This window comes from Carica papaya, chromosome 5 (genome assembly GCF_054855325.1).
Source record: "Carica papaya isolate Zhongbai chromosome 5, ASM5485532v1, whole genome shotgun sequence".
Lineage (NCBI taxonomy): Eukaryota > Viridiplantae > Streptophyta > Magnoliopsida > Brassicales > Caricaceae > Carica > Carica papaya.
Window position 1 is genome coordinate 35,502,524 of NC_142313.1, and position 22,652 is coordinate 35,525,175.

The window sequence follows — 22,652 nt, forward strand, 5'->3', positions numbered from 1 at the left end:
TTTCAATAATTAATTAAAATTCTCCCCATTTAAAAGATTTCCACAAAGGAAAATCATATTTACCTTATTTTAGTTGTAATTCTCTTAATTTTTATTATTTTTCATGTAAGTTTAGATTTAATTTCCTATGTAAATTTTACAATTAATTTAGGAGATTTCTTTTCTTATATTTCACATGCCTTACAACTGCAAATAGGTTTTTAATTCATGATCGTAAGCACTCAAGTCTGAAATAATAAAATACAGGTTTAATTTTCAACAAGTGAGGTGTTTTTCATCATTCTCGTTGAGTGAGAAATTGAATCAACTTATCAAGATAATCTTGTGACATTTTTCTAATTTTTTAATTTTTCTAATTAACTTAGTTCCTATCACATATTGATAGCGATTAAAGTAGGAAGACTTTACTTAGAAATTTAAGTTTTTGATACTAATTGAAATTGTGAGTTTTGAATTTCATTATTGATCTTAGGTTCCACATCATTTCACTAACAAATAAAGGAACTGAGTCACACTATGAACTCATCTTTTGTAGTAGATAATGGGCACAATTTTTGATGTACCATTTGCAAGAAGCCCATACACACCATAGAAAAATATTAAAAACTAAATAGCAGGCACAATACATCCAACGAAGGGCAAGGAACAAAATTACCTCCATAGAAGTTTCGCAGTCAAGTTTATGTTGCTAACTAGCGAGAGGAAGAAGCATATGCTAATTTCATTGCTTTCAAATATGAGATTGAATGACTTCAAAATCAATTGGAGGACCTTGAAAGACCCACAGGGACATGTGCAATAAAACACGAAGGTATGCTTTCATTTTCACAATTTAAATCCCTTAAATAAAATTTTTGGAAATTCTTTAATTGTAAACCCAGGAGCCACTAGTCATATACGTTTAAATACTTCAATACACATGTCCTCTCTCGAAATAATAAGAAAATTGTCATTTTCAATTGTTATCTTAATACTATTACAGGTAAGAACAACACCAAGCTTAGTTCTACCCTGGTCAAAATATGTTACATGTTTCCAAAATGTGTACTAATCTTGTATTAGTTAATAAATTATCACAAAATTTGAACAGCAAAATATTTTTTATTAGTTCTCACTGTGACCTTCAAGATAAGAATTTCGGGAAGATGATTGAATATGTTAAAATTAGAAACAGATTTTACTACTTTGATACACCTGGTAGATCTTTTTTTGCAGTTACTACCAATATTATACAAACGTTGTACTTTATCATAAATGACTTAGACATCCATCATTTTTTTTTTAAGGTTATTTTTTCTTAAATAGAAAAAACAAAATTGTAGTAACAAAGGTGCCAACCCGTGTATAAATTATTTACAAATCTAACAAAATATCAACAAAATCCCCAAACCCTCCATAGAATAAAGAGAATGACCCCAAAATCACGAAACCAAGAGTCTGCAACCATTTATTCCTAATCTTCTCAAAATCCCCTACATCATCAACCCCTTCAAAGGCTCTTTTATTCTTCTCATTCTAAATAACCCAAAAGATAGTAGGTGCGATAAGGTCTATATATTTTCTCCGTCCATGAATGCCTTTGTTCTATTTTTCTTATTATTTTAAGAATTTAGAATATGAAAATGTACATTGCGATATACGTGAGTTTGCCAAACATAAGTGTATAATAATTCTAACAATAAAAAAGTTTAGTTCACTTTTATTTAGGGACTACATGTAGTATTTATGGGCTTGATAGTTTGTGTCATCTACTGTGTTGCATTAGAGTCATATGATTTTTCAAACTTAAAATCAAATCTAATGTTAACCATATCATAACTTAGTTCTACAACATTATAAAAACTTAATTTGGAACTTGTATAAAAAGATTCCGGATTGACAACACCAAAGAATTTTTCAATTAACACATTCATCATTCCTCCATCAAAAAGGGATTCTTCATGAATCATCTTGCATTTACTCTCCACAATACAAAATATAGTGTAACAGAAGAATAGTCATTTTTTAACCCACCACTAGAGCTTTCCTTTTTCAGAACAACATTCCAGAATAATATTAGGACAAACTCATGCTTACAGCTACCTACATTATTAACTGCTAACTCTCCAGTTTCCTACACTTTAAAAACCCTCTAAAAACATTCTCCAAGTTTTACTCAGAAAATAGTGTCACATACCATCTAATCTCTAAGATATTCAAATGTGTTGTTTTTCTTCATATTCATTCCCATCAAATAAGAAAACTTAATCTCGAAGGTCATGAAATGTCTATTTGTGTGGTCCTCCTTATCTCAAAAGAGCTACAAATGCTACCACCCACCAACATAAAACTTACATATGCAAGGATGAACAAAAATTATATTTCAACTAACCTTATCTTCAAAGGAAGCTTATATTAGAAGATAATGATACAGATTTTTTAAAAAAATTTTACCATATTATTTTTGCGACACACTCCAACATTACTGCCACAAGAGAGCCCTTAGAACCTACGTGAATTTTAGATTCACTCAAGTGTATAGGAGGAGGAAGTATTCAAGTTTCAAGCCTAAGTCGGTCCAAGCATCTAAAAACCTTGATTCTGGAACTGAGTTAAGTCCCGAAAAACCTACTTAGTTAGATAATGATATACCTATTGCATTTTATAAAAGTACTAGGTAATGCACTAAACGTCCTCTTTATCTTATCTCATAGTTTATGCCATTTGATAAATATTCACTATTCCATAAAAATTTTAATTTAGGATGCTGAATATGTCCCTAATATTATACACGAGTTATTATCTTATGAAAAAAAGAAAAAATGTTATGAGTATGGAAATGTATGATGCGGAACTTATGATTAACTTACAGTTCGAACCCAAATATACATAATTAATATTAAAATTAATCCCTAAATAAACTCAACCTATTTAATCCACAATCAACTCGTGATTGGAATTAAGATAATTAGGATGAAAGAAAATAAATTGATTAAAACGCCACAAGAATACCTTAATGAGTTGAAATTAATTCTTAATGCAACAAGAAGGTTGAAGAAACCTCACAAGTAGCAAGCTAGCCATCAACTACATTTAGAATAACTTTATTGATTTATTAAATAATTAAAATTACTTACAAGAAGGTTTATTTATAGGAGAATACAACAAGAGTCCTTGTAGGAAAAGACTACTTAAAGTAGGACTTCAAATTAGTAACAATGCTTATCCTTAAGTGGCATAAGAACTCTTTTAAGAAGATACTTCTATGTGATAAGGATAAGGACTCTTAATTATATCATAATTTTCACATGACATATTACACATGATAAGAATTCTTTAAAAAGAGTGATTGACAAGACTTGTAGAAGTAGAAGAGTAAGAAATCTTCAAGATCAGCTTCCATGAATTGTAGAAGAGTAAGGACTCTTCAAAAATCAGCTTTCATGAGTTATGGAAGAGTAAGGACTCTTCAAGAGTAAGGACTCTTCATGACTTGTATAAGAGTTGTAGGCCGTCTCCGAATGACTTGATGAATTTGGCCACAATCTTTCATGACCCTCTAAATTCAACCCAAGCCTTCCTTCTTCATTGATCCATTCTTGATCATAAGTTTCAAAATGATTGTTCGAGTCTGCGCCATGATCTTGTGATTGGCTTACAGTATAATAATATTTTGCCCATGTAGCCCAAGTGCATCTTGACTTATGTCCATCCTATGCTCATCTCCATGTGGCCCATGTGGCCCATGTGGCTCCTGTGGCTCGCCTCCATGTGGCCCATGTGCTTTATATAATTTGTGTCTTGATCTCCATCATTCCCCCTTCCTCAAAAATATTTGTCCTTAAATTAGTTTGGATATACCAAATTTGAAACAAGAGTCCAATTGAACAAAAACTAGGATATACTGAATTTAGAATTGGTTAGGATAAAAAGAATATAAGATAAGCAAGATAAATTGAGATTTATCTAGTGGCTAAGCTCTGATATCAATTTGATGCAAAATCCATGGTCAATTTGCAACCTAAACTCACACATCCATAGTTAGTATTAAAATTTAATTCCTAAATAAACTCTTCCTACTTGACCCATAATCAACTTGTGATTGGAACTAAATTAATTGAGATGAAAAAAAAAGAATTGTAAAACGCCACAACAATACTTTGATAAATTGAAATCAATTCTTGATACAACAAGAAGGTCGAAGAAACCTTAGTAACAAGCTAGCCATTAGCCACGTTTGGAATAGCTTTATTGATTCATTGAATGATGAAAGATACATACAAGACGGTCTATTTGTAAGAGAATATAACAAGAGTCCTAATAAGAAAAGATTACTTAAAGTCGGATTCAAAATTAGCAACAATTCTTATGCTTAGATGGTATAAGAACTCTTTCAAGAAGATTCTTCTATGTGATAAGGATAAGGAATCTTAATTAAATCATAATTTCCACATGACATATTACACATGATAAGAATTCTTTAAGAAGGGTGATCGGAAAATATTCTTTAATTAAGAAGAATAATTTGCTTGTAGAAGAGTCCTACATTTGGCCATGACCTTGTAGGATAAACGATCTTCAAGGTTGGCTTCCACGACTTGTAGAAGGGTAACGACTCCTCAAGATCAGCTTCCATGAATGTGGAAGAGTAAGGACTCTTCAAAAATTGGCTTACATGAGTTATAAAAGAGTAAGGGCTCTTCAAGATCGCCTTCCATAAACTGTAGAAGAGTAAGGACTCTTAATGACTTGTAGAATAGTAGTTGGTTGGAAAACTTTGAAGAAGAGATTTACATAGAAATCCTACCAGGTGTTGCTGGAGACGCAGAACCAAACAAATTGTATAAATTAAAAAAGACACTCTATAAACTCAAGTAACTAATGAGAGCACGGTTTGACAAATTTGCAATGGTGATGATAAGCTTGGGTTATAAACAAGCTCAGGGAGACCATACTCTATTTATCAAGCACCATGGATCAGGAGAGTTACACATCTAGTATTGTAACAGGAGATGATGAGAAAGAGAATGAGTGCTAACATAATGCATGGCAAGGGAATTCGAAATCAAGGAATTAGAAAGGTTGAAATGTTTCTTTGTAATTGAAGTTGTCCACTTAAAATTCAGGATCTTCATTTCTCAATAGAAAAACATTCATAACCTGTTGAAAAATATTGACAAACTAGTATGTAAAACAATTAATACTCGTATTGTTCCCAATCATAAATTATGAGTGTTAGAAAAATAAACATCAGTAGATAAAAAAATATACTAGAGATTAGTTGGGAAATTAATATATCTGTCATATACAAGACTGGACATCGCCTATGCAGTAAATGTTACAAATTAGTTTATGCACAATCCAAAAGAAGTGCACTTACAAGCAGCCTATAGAGTACTGCATTACCTAAAAATGTCATATGGGAAACAAATTCTATATGAAAAGACTAATAGACTATTTCTAGAAACTTATACGAATGCAGATTATGTAGGGTTGGTTGTGGGCAAAAGATTTACTACAGATTACTATACCTCCATTAAGGGAAACCTAATTACTTCTAGGAATGAAAAACAAAACGTAGTTATTATATCAAGTGTAGACTCTGAATTCCAAACAATTGTAAAATGGTATGTAAGCTACTATAGATAAGAAAAATTTTAGAAAATCTAATGATCAAGTGAGAGTCTCATGATTTATACTGTGAGAAGAAGTCAACCATAAGCATTCCGAACAATCTAATGTAATATGACTAGACAAAGCATATCGAGGTTAGATAGATATTTATGAATCAAAACTTGACAGTGACCTGATATGTATTCCATACATGCCTACTAGTTCATGGTTCGGAGATGTGTTGAGTAAACACATGAATAGTCCAACATTTCAAGCTCTCATTGGCAAGCTGAGGATGTACAATACTTATTGCCCGCCTTAAAGAAAAGTGTTAAAGAAAGTGTATTTTATAAAGATTAGGTTAAAGAGTATAAGAGTAAAATGCACTCTATGTAATTAATTATATATTTTGTTTTTACTCTATAAAACCTCTATATAGAGAGTTGTGATATTTAACAGAAAAAACATCAAGTCATTCTTAACAAACACATTTCATGGTCTATATTGTCACATAGAACTATGAAATCTGCACTTTAGATTTGACCCAACAACGGATAAGTAAATAGTTCTAAAAAATAACTATTTAACTAGGAGCAGAACCAGTGGCATACAAAAGTACTTTCTTGATTCCACTAAGGATCTAAACGGTGCATCCTCTAATAAAAAAGAAAATGAAATATTAGAAAGTATTTTTAATAACACACCTTCGTGAATTCAAATCAATTTCTTCCTTCTCGCCATCATGAGAATCTGAAATTATCTTGATCTGCAAGTTCATTTTGCAATGTGGTGACTCTACAAATAGTACTCCCGTATTGAGGTTAATGAAAGTACTAATCAGGCACATTTCAGGGACCTATACAATAATAATAACACAATTAAAACTTGATCTGGCAGCTCAATAGTAAATATGAAGTGGTATATACCATTAGGTGACATAAGATGCATATAATATCAATTTGCTTAGGTAAAATTACAGTTATACCCCTCGGCCTTGTGGTTTGGCCTATTTCAAAACACAATTATGTGATTTATTCTGATAAATATAATATTTGAGGCTTCACTAATACGCAAAATAGGTTTATTTGCTACTTTAGTGACCCACACACACATGATTGTCACATTGTTTTCCATTATACATTCTTTTACAATTGTCAATAAATAAATGAAAGCTCACTGTAAATTATGAAGTTTTAATATCTTATGAAGGCTAATATATATTATGGACATGATACTTTATTAGATGAAGAGGAGAAAAACATAGAAATTTTTTAAATTCATTGACTTGTGAAGAACTATGGTTAGTTTTGTGACAAGTTAACAGATTTTGAGCAGAAAAATCTGTACCTCCTATGGAGGAGAATGCTCAAAGAAAAAAACTTACATATTGGAATAGGAGGAAACATAACAAATAGGGAAAATGATGCTTTTTTAATGACAATAATTGCCGCGTGGACAGTTCCTTTGTGTCCATAGTTAGGGGCATCCTTGCAACATCTAAGGTTGAGGAAGATGATTGGCATTGCCCCTACAATATTCCAACTGTAGTAAATTGTGGGCCTAAAGCCAAAAAGGTTGTTATTGATGGTGGAAGTCGCATGAATGTCGCGTCTGTCTCAATCATAGAGCATCTCAAACTTCCCACAAAACTACATCCACAACCATACAAGGTAGTAAGAATTGATGAAAACAATTCTAGTAACTCGAGAATGCCCCGTCCCTTTCCATTTTGTAAGTACATAGACACTATCTTACCTGACCTCGTTCTCGTAAAAGTAACTCATATCCTTCTTGGTCGCTCTTAGTTCTATGATCGAAATGTAACCTCTAGTGAGAGAGAAAACACATTTTTTATGGGAAAAAAGAGATGCTCCCTTGTGACCCATGAGGACAAAAGATATCAAAAACTTTAAGATTAGGAAGACTGCAAATTTTACTAGTGGCTAAGCTAAAAAAAAAACAACTCCATTTTTTGTTAAGAAAGCTTCTTATGTGGTTCCTTTACCCTGCAAGCTCGTCCTATCATAGGCAAGAGAGTTTGCTAAACATATGCATGATATTCATACATAGGCTAGATGATGAATTATTTAAGCAATGAAGTGTTTACGACCTTTGCTGACTTAAAAATAACACTTGCTGATTTTAATAGAGGTGATAAGATTATGGTACACCAAGTTTGGAAGGTTCCTAAGAGAGCTTACAAGAAACTCCACCCCAAGAATATTGAACCTTACAAAATTCTTAAGAAGATTAGCTCAAACACTTATGTTTTTGACTTGTTGGAAGATATGGGCATAAGGTCTTCAATGTTGAAGATCTAATCCCATATTAAGGATGTGAAGCTACTGTTTCTCATAATTATGTTCCTATTCATTTACTAGTCACTACAAAGTTCTAGGACAAGATAGAAGATATTATTAACTATAAAGAAATAATTATAGGGAGTGGTATTTGTCACAAGTTTCTAAGGGAAGTGGAAGGGACATCCTTATATTGATTGTACTTGGATCACAGAAGCTAAGCACAAGAGATACATCCTGCTGTGCATGCCACATTCTATGATTTCAATTCGACAGAGCCAAGTTTTTCCCACCCAGGAAAAACTAATGGTGCTATATGGGAATAGTTTAAGTTATTTTTATCTTTTCTAGTTTATGTTAGTTTTCCTAATCTTTTAGTATTAGTATTCTTATTTTGTTATAAGTAGTATCCATAATCTAATTAGTACGAGTTTCTTATTTTATTAAAGAGTAATACTCTTAATCTTACTAATTTTATAATTTTCTAATCTATTCGAAACTTCTTTAACACCCTATAACTATATTTGTAAGCTCTTTGAGGCTACCATTCAATTATTCTATAATATAATTTGAGAATTTCATAATACATGATTGTGTGAACAATCAAATCTTATGCGTAATACCTAACAACTCTTAGGTATGATATTTAAGATCACTAAATAGTAGGCAAATTAAACCTAATTTATTTTAGATCACTACAATCAAATATTTAGAAATAATTAGTCTCTCTGTCATGAACTAAAACTTCAAGATACTAAGGAAGTTCCATGCAAAGGAAAAATAATTTGCTTTCCATTTCAATGTGCAATTATCTGCTCTGCTCTTCTTTTTGTGGGAAAATGAGGGACCACTAATGAACAATATAGCTACACAACTATACTTTGATTTGGCGAAAAGAGAACGTTAAATTCTGATGTTTTCCTCTGAAAAAATTGAGAGAAAGACTATCAAATCACCCTCCATTTTTTGTCTCCTCATTACCCATTCACTGCCTAATATTTAGGATTTCCAGGGAAAAGAAGAAAGATCTTGATGCAATAAAGTAGCTTTTTCTAGAAATGGAACAAATATATTTGCTGGGGTTCTTTGCAGACAATTCCTTTAAATGGAACACAGCTCTCTTCTTGTTTTCTTAATCATCTCTATAACAGAATAATTAATAGCTATTGACACTGATATATTCCATAACTTCAAGTCCTTTTGAATAATTAGTCCTTGAGATGTTATTGGAGCAAAAGCCATATCAGTTCTTTTTCTATAGCATATTGTTTCCAATAAATAGTACAAATATATTCCAATTAAGTCCACATACATGAAAAGCCCAGTAATATTTTTCTTTTGAGCCAAGCGTGCACCCCAAGTTAAAGGCTTAAAGCATAATTTTGGCCAATTTTCTATCCACTTAACATTTCGGTTGCCTAATTTTATAACAGTTCTGTAACCATATACAGCTCAGTCTATATATAATTCATCAGTGTGAAATCAGCAAAAAGGAAATCCTTCTCCTTCCATTGTCTTTTCACCGTTAATTTTCATCAGTTTCTTTGGGGACGGGTCATTGAACATGCTACTTTTTGAACAATGTAACAGCTAAGAAAACAAAATTATAGTCATGATATTTGAGTTCAGTCTATGGAAACATATGCACGTGCGCACACAGAGCAACAACTTATTCACCTTTTTCTGTGTGAGAATTTCACCAGTATGACTTCTCAGGAGCCACTCATGATCATGTTTCAAACCTGTAAAACAAATGAAGATACAGTTCAAATAGATGTCCAACCGTCCAAAATAAGGCAGCCTAAATTTTTATAAAGATCCAACATTTAGAATTCTTAAGATTTTGTTTCCTTTTTTATTTAAAGGTTTAGATATTGGACATTTTTATTGTCAATTTCACGAACTATTTAAAGACAAACATATAATCTTTCAAGTTAATAATAAAAGAAGTTCTATTATTTTTTTTTATCTAATTCATAGTAATATATTGGACCTTCTATAACTAGTAACTTCTTTGGAGCAAAATAGTTTGTGTTATTCATTGACAATTATACTCTTGTCACATAGAATTTTTGCCTCAAACATAAGTCCGAAGTCAGCACCATCCTCTCAAACTCTTTTGCTCAATGATTAAATCATTATCGAAAAACTTTAAGGTCAACAACGCTCAAGACATTTTCAATCAAAATGTCCCCCCATTTTTTTAAAACATAAGTCCGAAGTCAGCACCATCCTCTCAAACTCTTTTGCTCAATGATTAAATCATTATCGAAAAACTTTAAGGTCAACAACGCTCAAGACATTTTCAATCAAAATGTCCCCCCATTTTTTAATAAAATGACTATCTTCTTGAAATCACCCAAGCCTTTCTGTTTAAGGAAAACATACCTAAATCCTTTTGGAAGTAAGTTGTATTTGCAGCTAATATCACAAACTGGTTACCTTTCAGAGTTTCGGGATTTAAAGCCCAATGAATATTCTCTATATACTACCCTAACATACACATAATAAACTATCTTGTCTGCAGGATATTCAGGTACGCCATTTGTCCATGTTAAAAATCCTATTTAGGGGAAATTAGATCCAAGGGCATTATAATGTCTTTCTTGGATACTCATCAACTAAGAAAGTATATGAGTGTTACCATCCTTTCTGGAGAAAGTTCTATGTCAAGATGGATGCCACTTTCTATAAGCATAACTTGACTTTCCTTATCCTTATCTTCAAAAAAAAAAATAAGGATCTTGTATTGCACTTGCCAGCGCTACCTCTGTTTAACCTAGAGTACTTACCTTGTTACTCTTGAGTCAAAACCTGGGTTCACAGGAGGAGATAACAGATTCTGCCCTTGAGAATGTGAGATTTGGCAAAAGCAAGGTGTTTTCAAGAGGGTAAACATTCTGGAATCTCTGTTGAGTTCCGGAATCAACCCAAATCTTTAGAATGATGTAACAATATATGATTCTTCATTGCAAGATAAAGCTGAATTTCATGTGAATAACAATGAACAGGACCTTATTGCTGTTAGGAAAGGGACTAGAGAGTGTAAGAAAAGACTCTTATACCCACTCTCACACTTTGAACCCTTTAAAAAATTCTTGCAATCTCATAAGACCTTCCTTATGAGCTTAAACACCATTACAATCCCCACCACCCTATCGGAGGATTTACTCAATGAGGAATAGAAACAAGTTTTGAGTTTGGAAATTTGAAATGTTGGAGGAAAGAAAAAGCAAGATTTGGGAGCCTGTGAAACTACCGGAAAGAAAATAAACAATAGGTTGTAAATAGCTATATACGGTGAAGTACAGAGCAAATGAATTAATAGAATAATATAAGGCATAGTTGGTAACCAAAAGATACATTAAAACCTATGTAATTGACTACATGGAAATATTTGCTCTAGTTGCAAAGATGAATACTATAAAAATATTGTTATCATTAGCTGCTAATTTTAAATGAAATTACAACAATTTGATATTAAGAATGCATTTCTATATAAAGAACTAGAGAAAAGATGAGAATGTCTTCATGACATCAAAACATTATATGAACCGCGTAGGAAAAAAAAAAAGACACTCTCTTATTTCACCATGGCCAACAGACATAAAGGAACAAGCTTTGAAGGTGTCCTCTAGACCAGAAGTCGTGCTCACCAGAAACCCTTGTATTGCTAAAGGGACCATCATTCTTGTCACGGGAAAAGAACTCAATGGGTAGAACTACATCCAAGGCTCAGTTGTTCCAAATTTCTATCTGCAGCAAAAGGAAGAAGAATATCTCATGAGAGCTACCATGCAGTTAGAAGAGACTGATCTAAGTTATCTAATACAGAAATTGGAGAACAACATGGCGATGCCATTGTTGTTGTTTTTTTTTTGTTAGAATATTATACAATATTCCAGTATATAATAGTATGATTGTCTATATATATATATATATTTGCATGATTACGTTCCCAAATATATTAGCATAATTAGGCAGCAAATTAATATAATAATTTATGTTAGTTATCATATATGAATTCATCTGTATATATATATATACTCCTAACTTTATTGGCATGAAATACAAAAAATATTCAAATCTTTTCCTAACTCTTTACATGATACCAGAGTTAGAGTTAGGATTTTTAAGTGTTAAATTAGATCATACTAAAAGAATGGTTGAACAACCATTTCTGATGCCAGAGGAAGTCGACAGAATTGACCTCCGACCAGTTCAGAGTGCGGCCAGCACGATGGTGTAAGCAAAAGAAATGGAAGAAGCGGAGGAAGCCAGATCCGCCATTTCAGTGTGCGTTTGGGACCAGAAGACGTGCGTGTTTGGTTCCGCGTGAAGATAGAAACCGAAAAAGGCTTTGTTCAGCTGGTTCCAAGTGTGAAACTAGAAGGCCGGAGAGGAGGAAGGCGAGGTGGAGGCAGATCGCACAACAGCAAGGGTCTCGAGTGTTTTCGTTGCGATTTGGAGTGATTTTGCAAAATCATCCGATTTTGGGTGTGCCACGGTTCTCTGGTGATTTCTGGCCAAAAGGGAAGTCATTTGGTGTTTTTCGGCGGCGCGTAGGTTTTTCAGCGGTGATGCGTGAATTCTACAGCAGTGGTGCATGAGTTCTCCAGTGGCGGCGCTTGGTCCCCGGTGGTGGCAATGAGGTTCTGGTGGTTTTGTTGGCAACCGTACGTGAAGAGATATTCTATTTTCTCAGAATTTCTTATTTATTTGCAATATTTTTCGTGTATCTTTGTCTACTGTGTTTTGCGTGTTCTAAGTAGCATTTTTGTAATTCCCGAGTTAAAATGGGTGATAACAAATTCTCTATAAGTGAGACAGTCTAAGTCTAGTTTAAGATCACCGAACATAAATTGAATAACACAAATTATTTGGAGTAGAGCAAAACTAATAGGGTTTATCTACACAGTATTGACCAAAACAATCACTTGATTCAAGACTTTCCCACTAATAGAACTAAACAAGTCTGGTTAAAAAATGATAAACGATTATTTCTACATATTAGAAATTCAATTGACAGTGAGCTAATTAACTTAATTAATTACTGTGAGTTTGTTAAAGAACTAATGAATTATTTTGAATTTCTGTATTCAACTAAAGGAAATGTATTCTGCATGCATGATGTTTGTAAGGCCTTCTACCCTACTGAGAAGGAGACTAAATCTCTCATGGTTTACTTTATGGAGTTTAAAAAGACATATGAAGAGTTCAATGTACTTTTATCATTCAGTACTGACATCAAGGTATAAGAAATCCAAAGAGAGCAAATGACCATAATAAGTTTATTGGCTGGTCTTCCATCTAAATTTGAGACTGTCAAATCTCAAATTTTATCCAGTTCCGAAATCACATCTCTTCAAGAAGTTTTTAATAGAGTATTGCGCACAAAAAATAATGCACCCAATCAGCATACCAATGTTCTTATTGCCAAATGAGAAGGAAGAAATAATAACAAAGGAGGAAACAAAGCAATGGATAACCAGAACAATGATCTAAGCAATATTATCTGCTATTACTGCCATTAACAAGAACATATAAACCGACAATATAAGAAATTACATAACCGGAATCAGAGAACACAAACTGCTAATATTGCCACCGGTAGCTCCTATTCTCAGAAAACTATTATAGTTTCAACTGATGTATATGTAAGATTCTCTCAGTTTTAAAAATATTTAAAAACATACTAATCATTACTCATGCTGAATCAGGTAAAATATGTTTTATCTCTTTCTCAAACAAATGAGTGATTAATTCTAGTATTTCAGTAAGATTCTCTTAATTTTAAAAATTTTTAAAAGAATACACACCAATCATTACTCATGCTGAATTAAGTAAAAGATGTTTTATCTCTTCCTCAAACAAATGAGTGATTGATTTTAGAGTTAAAATAAGATTCTCTCAGTTTTAAAAATATTTAAAAGAATACACACCAATCATTACTCCTGCTGAATCAGGTAAAAGATGTTATCTCTTCCTCAAACAAATGAGTGATTGATTCTAGTGTTACAGATCACATGACAGTTAACCCTAATATATTCTCTAGTTTTCGATAATACAAAGTACTCTCTAACAATTGCTGATGGGTCAATCTATAATATTGAGGGTTCTAAGACTATAAAACTAACTCTCTGTATTTCCCTGACATCTGCATTGAGTCTATTTAAACTTACTTTTAATTTTAATTGTTATATTTCATTCTTTCCTGATCATTGCCTTTTTCAGAACCTTATGACAAAGCAGATTATTGGTAAAAAGTATATATCAGAAGGTTTCTACATTCTTGATAGTTGGGTATCTTAATTAGTTGTCTGCTCTAGTGTCGTCTCTTCATTTGAAACATATTGTCAATTGGGACATCCGTCTTTCATTGTGTGAAGAAACTATGTCCTCAGTTTCATTATGTATCTTCATTAGATTGTTAGTCATGTCAATTTGCAAAACATCACCGTAACTCGTTAAATCCAAAAATTAATAGACGAGCTAAGTGTACTTTTGAATTATTTCGTTTTGATATTTGGGGTCCTTGTCCTGTTATTTTAAAATAGAGTTTAAATATTTTATTATTTTTGTAAATAATTTTTCTCGAATGATTTCGATATACTTTATGAAAAATTGTTCTAAAGTGTTCGCTAATTTTTGTGGTTTTCATGTGGAAATTAAAACCCAATTTAATATTTCTATGTATATGTTAAGAAGTGATAATATCAAAAAATATATATCAGACTCATTTCAGAATTATATGACTCAACAAAGAATTCTTCATCAGTCTTCTTGTGTTGATACACCATCTCAAGATAGAGTTGCCGAGAGAAAGAACATATATTTACTTGAGATTAGTAGAGCCATTTTGTTCAAATAAAGATCCCTAAGCACTTATGGGCCACTGTACCCATGGCCTGTTTCTTAATTAATCGTCTACCATTTACAGTACTTGAAGAAGATGTACTTTACAATATTCTTTTTCCAAACAAGTTATTGTTTCTAGTACAACCGCAGGTATTTGGTAGTCATTGTTATGTTCAATATGTGCAGCCCAATATTACCAAGTTGTATCCAAAAACCTTGAATTGTATCTTTTTGGGATATTCTCACTTCCAAAAGGGATATCAGTATTACTCTCCAAAGTTAAATAAATACTTGATATCTACTAATCTGATTTTTTCAGAGAATATACCATTCTTCTCTTCACCGTCCAATTCTACAGATCAAGTGAAGGATGATGAGTGGTTCATCTATAGGTTCTAACCTAATACCTCTACGGGGCAACCAGATAATAGTGTTTTTTCTTATGTGTCTTCTATTCTAGTTGAGAAAACTGATGATGGCATACCTCCAACTCAAGGACAACAACCAATTGTTCGTGTTTATTCCAGAAGGCAATAAACTAATGATACATGTCCTACACCAACTTTTTCTTCATTTGATCCTTCTACACATGACCTTGATCTTCCTATCAGCTTTCATAAAGGTACACGTCAATACACCATTCCTAACTCTACTTATCCCATTGTTAATTTCATTTCATATGATCACTCGTCTCCTTTGTCTGACTCTTTAATTGCTTGTAAATATTCAACTTCCATAACCGAGACAATTAAGAAGGCTCTGAATCATCCTAATTGGTATAATACAATGCTTAAGATAAATGCTCTTGATGATAATCATACTTGGAATTTTGTGGATTTACCCAAAGAAAAAAAGGTTACGTGGTGCAAATGGATATTTCAGTCAAATTGAATCTACATGGCTTTATGGCGAGACTTAAAGTTAGACTGATAGTGAAAGAGTATACTCAGACTTATAGAGTGGATTATTCTAATACATTCTCTCTAGTGACCAAACTTACCTCTATCCGCTTATTCATCTCTATTGCAGCCTCTCGAGACTGTCCCACCAATTGGACATTAAGAATGCATTTATTCATGGTGATCTCTTCGAAAAAATGTATATAGAGCAACTACTTGAGTTTGTTGCTCAGGAGGAGTGTAGAAAAGTCTACTACTTGAAGAAATCTTTGTATGGTTTGAAACACAGTTCCTGTACTGTGATTTGACAAGTTTAGTGAAATAGTCTGTGAACTTGGATTGAAGAACAAATACGATCATTCGATCTTTTATAAACAATCAACAACTGATATTATACTTTTTATTGTTTATATTGATGGCATTTTTATTACAGGAGATGATCATGCGGGAATATCTTCTCTCAAATTATTCTTGCATACCAAATTTCATACCGAAGACTTGGAGACAATTATAATACTTTTTGGGGGTTGAAGTAACAAGAAACAAGAAAATGATTATGTTATCTTAAGGAAAGTATGTACTTGACCTACTTGCAAAAATAAGAAAGCTGCGAGCTAAATCGTGTAATACACCGATGGTGCCAAATGTACATATTATAAAAGATGATGGTGATCTCCTTGATGATCTAGAAAAATATAGGTGATTAGTTGGGAAATCGAACTATCTTATTATGACTCGTTCAGATATTACATATTCTGTCGGTATTGCTATTCAATTTATGTATGCACCAACAGTCAAACATTGAGAGATTCTAGAACAAATTTTGTACTACTTAAAAAATGCTCCGGTACTTGGCGTATTATCTAGCAATCATGGGCATGCTCACAATGAATGTTTTACAGAAGCTGATTGGCTGAATCTAAAATTGATAGGAGGTCCACTATGGGCTATTATATTTTTGTTGGTAGAAATCTTATATCATGAAAAGGTAAGAAACAGACAGTTGTATATCGCTCCAGCACAGAGTTCGAATATAAAACTATGCCTCAGTCCATATGTGAAGTTTTATGGATACATAATCTTTTAAATGAAGTGGGTTTGAAGCCCACATCGCTTGCAAAAATCTGGTGCGATAATCAGAATACCTTTCATATTGCATCAAATCCGATGTATCATGAGAGAACCAAACGTATCGAGCTTGACTAGCACTTTATCTGTAAGAAGATTCAGGAGAATTTGATATCTACTAGTTATTTGAAGATAGGGGAACAATTAGGAGATATATTTACAAAGCTTCTGAATGAAAGAGAAACTGAGTATCTTCGTAACAAATTGGGCATAATTAATATCTGTGCTCCAGTTTGAGGAAGGAGTGTTAAAATATTATAAAATATTCTAGTATATAATAGCATGATTCTTTGTATATATCAGCATGATTATTTTTCTAAATATATTAGTATAATTAGACAGCAAATTATAATAATTTGTGTTAGTTACCATAGATTAATCAATCTGTATGCCTAACCCTATTGGAATAAAATACAAGAAATATTTAAATATTTTTCTAACTTTTTACATTTTTAAAAAAAAGAAAAAGTGAGTAGTATATACTAGTATTGGCACCAAAAGAATGTCTGCTCATTTACAAAACGTATACAAATATATCAAAGCGTTAAGAAAGTTCTATAAATCCTCTATTGAACGAAGAAGATGGCCCAACAATAAAAAACTAAGGATTTGAAATCATTTATTCTTGAGTAAGTCAAAACTATCAACATCATCAACATCATCAAATGCCCTTTTATTTCTCTCATTCCACATAACCCAAAATATAGAAGCGGTATCCGTTTTGCTTGTTTCCTCTTACCACCGAAACCTTTTCATGCCCTACTTTCATCTCTCATTGAACCTGTTATCACCCAGCTGATTCCTAGTAGGCTATAACCATAGTCCATAGTTTGTAGACCATTGACACTAGAGTAGAACATGATTACAAGTCTTCTCCGTCCTCTTGGAGAAGTAACAAACATTCATCAAAATCTTATCCCTTCTTCTGAGTTTATCAATTGTCAAAATACATGTCTTGCTAGGGTCCCATTCAAAAAAAAAAAGACTCGGGGTGGAATCATAGCCTTCCAAATTTGTCTGTACGGGAGAAAGTAGCTGATACCATCATGTTTGAAAAGTTTTTTGTAAAATGACTTAACTGTGTAAGACTTATTCATTATAAGGCTCCATAGTGGTATGTTATTGCTACTATTCAACGCTACCTGGGATAGAGTCCATAGCAAATTCTCATATTCATTGATCTCCCACTCATTCAAATTTATTTGTTCTAAAACCTGTCATTCTTTTTCTCCTCCTTCAATCTCCACAACTACATCACAAATCTTTGACCTACCTCTGCTGAGCTATGGCATCAATATGAGGAAATTGCTCTCTAAGGGGACACCCTCGAACCACGAGTCCTCCAAAAGTCTGATCCTGTCCCCCCCTTCCCAACCTTCCACTTGCATGTTCAGCTGGAAGTTATCCCTACCAAGGCCAATCTTTTTTCAAAAGCCTTTCCCATGTGGTCTCAAACCCACCATGGTGAATCATGCTTTCTCATCCATGCCATATTTCACTGCAATCATTCTTCTCTAAACGACATTAAATTCGGTCAAAAACCTCCACAACCATTTACTCTGCAACGCCTCATTCATTTCCACCAAGGACAACAAAACTAGACCACCAAGGGCTAATAGTTTTCTAACTTCACTCCACGTCACCAAATGATATCTCCTGTAACCCTACATGTCACCCCACAAAAGTCTACACTGAATAACCTCTTTTTTTTTGCCACATACACTGGGATGGTTAAAACAAGATAAAGTAAATTGTTAGACTGCCCAAAGTGCTCTTAATGAGTGTAAGTCTTCATCCCTTAGAAAGAAGAGCTCTCTTATAACAAGTCAATCTCTGTTCATACCTCTTCAGAACCGGTTCTCATGTCCTCACCTCTTTAAAATTAGCACCTAAAGGGAGACCTAGGTACTTAATCGACAAACATACAAGTCTACAGCCCAAAGCTCTCACCAAATCCTCCGACGCTCTCGTGAATCCCAATCTTACCATTTCTGACTTGGCTAATTTGACATTAAGCTCTGGAACTACTTGAAATTCCATCAAAACGCACGTTATATTTAACAGAGCTCTCCTCTTTGGTTCATAAAAGAGCATTGCATCATCAGTAAAAAAACAGGTGAATAATCTCCTCAATTTGCCTCCCCCCCACCCCCCAATCTCCAAGCCTCTTAATAGGTCATACTCCCTAATTCTTACAATCATACTGTTCAAGTCTTCTATAACCACAATAAATAGCAAGGGTGATAAGAGGTCATCCTATCTTAATCCTCTTGATGTTTGGAAGAAACGCGATGCACCTCCATTAACAATCACTGCAAATGAAGCAGTAGTGATGCACGTCCTAACCCAATGCCTCCATTTCACCCTGAAACCCAACATCTCAAGCATAACATCTAGAAAACCCCAACTCACATAATCATACACTTTCTTCATATCTACCTTGCATAACACTCCATCTCTCTTTATAAATGTCAACTCATCAACCACTTCATTAACAATCAATGCAGTATCAAGGATTTGTCTACCACTCACCAATGCATGTTGACTTTTCCCAATAACCTTGTCCAAAACACTTGTCATTCTCCTCACAAGAACTTTAGCAATTAACTTATAAATACAACCCAACAGGTTAATAGGTGTAAAGTCCTTGATAATAAGGGGCCCACCAATCCTAGCAATAGGCACCAGAAAAAGAAAAGAGAGATCTTACAAAGGTGCTTCATACAATTCCTAAAACAAAATCAATTATATGCCGTGGTTATTAAATTAAATGACTAATGACAGTAGAGGAAATTTTATGCATTACAACACTATAAACGAGATATGGAGTGTAACCAGGAAGGCTTACTAAGTCATTGACAATTTCTGCAGTTTGATTAAAAGCATCCTTCATGACTCGCTGCAGAGACAATCAACAGCTACAAAGTACTTCACGTTGCATTAAATGCTGATAGCAACTCAACCTTTGTGAGGACCTTGAATGGAAAGATCTCGAGGATGCAAAACAGTATAAAAAGGATGTCAAAAAGGAAAGAGTTTAAAAGTTCTTGCTCGACCTTAACAGAAACTTGAACGAGGTACGTGACAGAACTCTGAGCATTAAAACTTTACTTAGTGTTTGAGAGGTATTTTCTGAAATTTGCTGGAAAGAAACCAGACAAAAATGTGATGTTGGGGATTCAAAATTCCCATCAAAACATTAAAAGTTCAGCACTGGTCTCACAAAGAATACAACCTAACAACAGCAAGGAACCCAAGAAGAAACGTTGATGGTGTGACCATTTCTGAAAGCCCATGCACATTGGGGAAACTTTTTGGCACATACATTGCAAGCTAACAAATCGAAAACCTCCATGGACCCAATGGTCCAAATAAAGTTGTGGTGATGCCGCTGTAGCTGAGAGTGATGAACCTGCCACCTCCTCTAAAACAAGCCCATTCCACAGTGAGCAATTGGAGAAATTAACAAAAACATTCGAACAAACCCTTCAAGCCGTCAGAGTAACGATTGTTGTACTACCTCATTAACACAAGGTAACTTCCTTCATAAAAAGTTTTTTCGCATATACAAATAACAGCAAAATAAACTTAATACAATCACCATCAGATAGGTTAGGTCATCATTAACCAAGAAATTGTACAATTCTATGGATCTTACGTTCTTTGAAGAACAACCATTCTACCCCGAAATTCCAATTCAAGAGGAGATCACAAATAACGATGAATTCCAAACTTTGGGAAACATTGAAGCCATCATTTCTTCTTCCAATCCATCACCACAAATCTCTTTCCCTCCACCACTGTAAACAGTCGCACCTAAAACTGTCACTCATAATGTCACCAAAAACACTGCTGATGCTCCTTCTGAGTCAAACGCACAAGTAAATAAAGGATTATCTATTCAAGAAGGCAAAAAACCTCAACTGGAGTTGGGGAACAGCACATAACTGAAGCCAAGTCCAGAATTGAACCCAGATCCAAGTAATACAAAATTCACTCCCAGGCAACGTAATTATTGATTCTGATCTACCTGTTGCTTTGAGAAAAAGTATAAGATCATGCACTTGACATTCTATTAGTAGTCATATGTTTTATGAAAACTATCCAAGAACTTTCAAGCCTTTATTGCCTCCCTTGATGATATTCGGACCCCGACCAACATTCAAGAAGCATTTCCCCAACTAAAACATAAAGCTGCTATTTGGGAAGAAATCTAAACCTTGGAAGAGAATAGGGTGTGCTGATTCTCAAAGCTGTCAAAAGGCAAGAACCCAGTTGGTTCTATCCCACATTTCTATAACCATGATGTACAATGTAAGATGGTTATAAAGTTGAAGTTTTAGAAATGGTAAGAACAAATTCCACATTTCTATCCTAGCGGAAAAATAAAAAGGCAGATTATTCACTCAGAAACATATCAACTTCTTTTTCTAATAAGTCATTACTGTTTAAGATGTGAAACATAGATTACATGGGTCAAACCTAAATTGACTAATCACCGGCCACAAGTAGTATATCAACATAGCCAATATAATATTTCATGTGAAAGGGATAAAAGAATACCAGAAGGTCCTAGAGGCCACCTTTCCACAATAAACCCTCCACATGATTTTATTGGATAGATGGTAATTGATTTAAGGTAATATCTTGAAGCTGGAAGTCTCCTCTCAAGGCCTGCAGATTAGGGAATTCAAGTCATATACAAGAAATCAATTTTTTCTTGATGAAAACATATTAGTGGAGAATAAGAAATCCTCCTGAAGGAAAGTGAAATAAATAAGGAAAGAAAATAACAAAAATAAAAGCAATACAAAAACTGCAATCCAATCTCCTTTCAAAATGGCCAAAGATATATCTCTATAATACCTAGAAGCCTTAGATCACAGCGAGCCCAGGAAAGTCATGCTGTTAAAGAAGAGAATGGGGTAAAAAGTAGTCTATAAAGAGTTTTAAAATTTCTCTCCAAATATATGACTTTAAGAATGAGACAAAGAAAGCTCCTCCTGAGGCACCCTTTCCTCCTTTTTCTAACAGAAACTACAACGAAAAGAGAAGATGAAAAGCTCAATAGAAATGGAAACTCCTGACCAGATCCCAAAGGGAAAAAAAGGATGACTATTGACTAGCCTTCCAATAGTACATAGCAAACATATGAAGAGAGTATGGCTGCATCTGCATGCTGGAAGCGAGTCATTATTTTTTAGCTTAGTTAAAATTGCTATCCAGATAAAAAGCTTAACCTGTAAGGAAACATTAACCTTCCAATAAACAGTAAAAACCCAATTGTTAGCAATCAAATTCCACATATTTCATTATCTCAGAAACCATAAGATAATATAAGAGTGACTCGAAGGTATAAATATGGTGATCGGGTACCCTTACAAACGAAGGTGCAACAGAGCAGCAGATCCAGTTAACAAGGGACATCAGATAAAAGAAACCAGGAAACAAAATGCTAAATAACAGTTATTTGTTAGTGGCTCTACTAATAGAACTAGTTATGAAGCGAGGAATATGACAATCTGCAGAATTTTATTGAATGTTTTCAAGTTCTTCTACCTTTATCTATCCTGAATGAAAGTTAGAGTTTGTTAAGAGAAAATCCTATCATCACTTAAGTAGAAAAGTACTGAACTTTTCAATAATTCTCCATACATACTCTTTCATTTACAGCGATGGAATTTATTGGAATAGAGGAAGTAGTTATTCTGGGATTTTATCCTAATTTCCAGATTTAACTACCTACCTCTTCTATCTTATCCTTCAACTAAATCATACGCATACCATAATACAGATATTGCAGAATTATTAGATAGAATACAACATCTTAATAGACACAATATAATATCTAAATACATATAATTTAATTTATCAT

General features: G+C 33.5%; 1 protein-coding gene across 9 annotated transcripts in view; it reads right to left on the reverse strand.

The window, feature by feature from the left end:
- ABA3 (molybdenum cofactor sulfurase (LOS5) (ABA3)) overlaps positions 1-22,652 on the reverse strand; it is a 93,174-nt gene that overhangs the window by 9,593 nt on the left and 60,929 nt on the right. For 7 of the 9 annotated variants that reach the window (XR_015819323.1, XM_088220428.1, XM_088220430.1 and 4 more), the window contains 3 exons: positions 21,341-21,451; positions 9,570-9,634; positions 6,297-6,448 (listed from right to left, as the gene is read on the reverse strand). Coding sequence is in view for 8 of the 9 variants with exons in the window: in XM_088220428.1 (XP_088076554.1) it covers positions 6,297-6,448; positions 9,570-9,634; positions 21,341-21,451 (328 nt within the window). In the remaining variant the exon portion in view is untranslated. Of the gene's footprint in view, positions 1-3,122; positions 3,804-6,296; positions 6,449-9,569; positions 9,635-21,340; positions 21,452-22,652 lie in introns of those variants that run through there. The other 2 variants (XM_088220431.1, XM_088220432.1) reach the window with 2 other exon arrangements.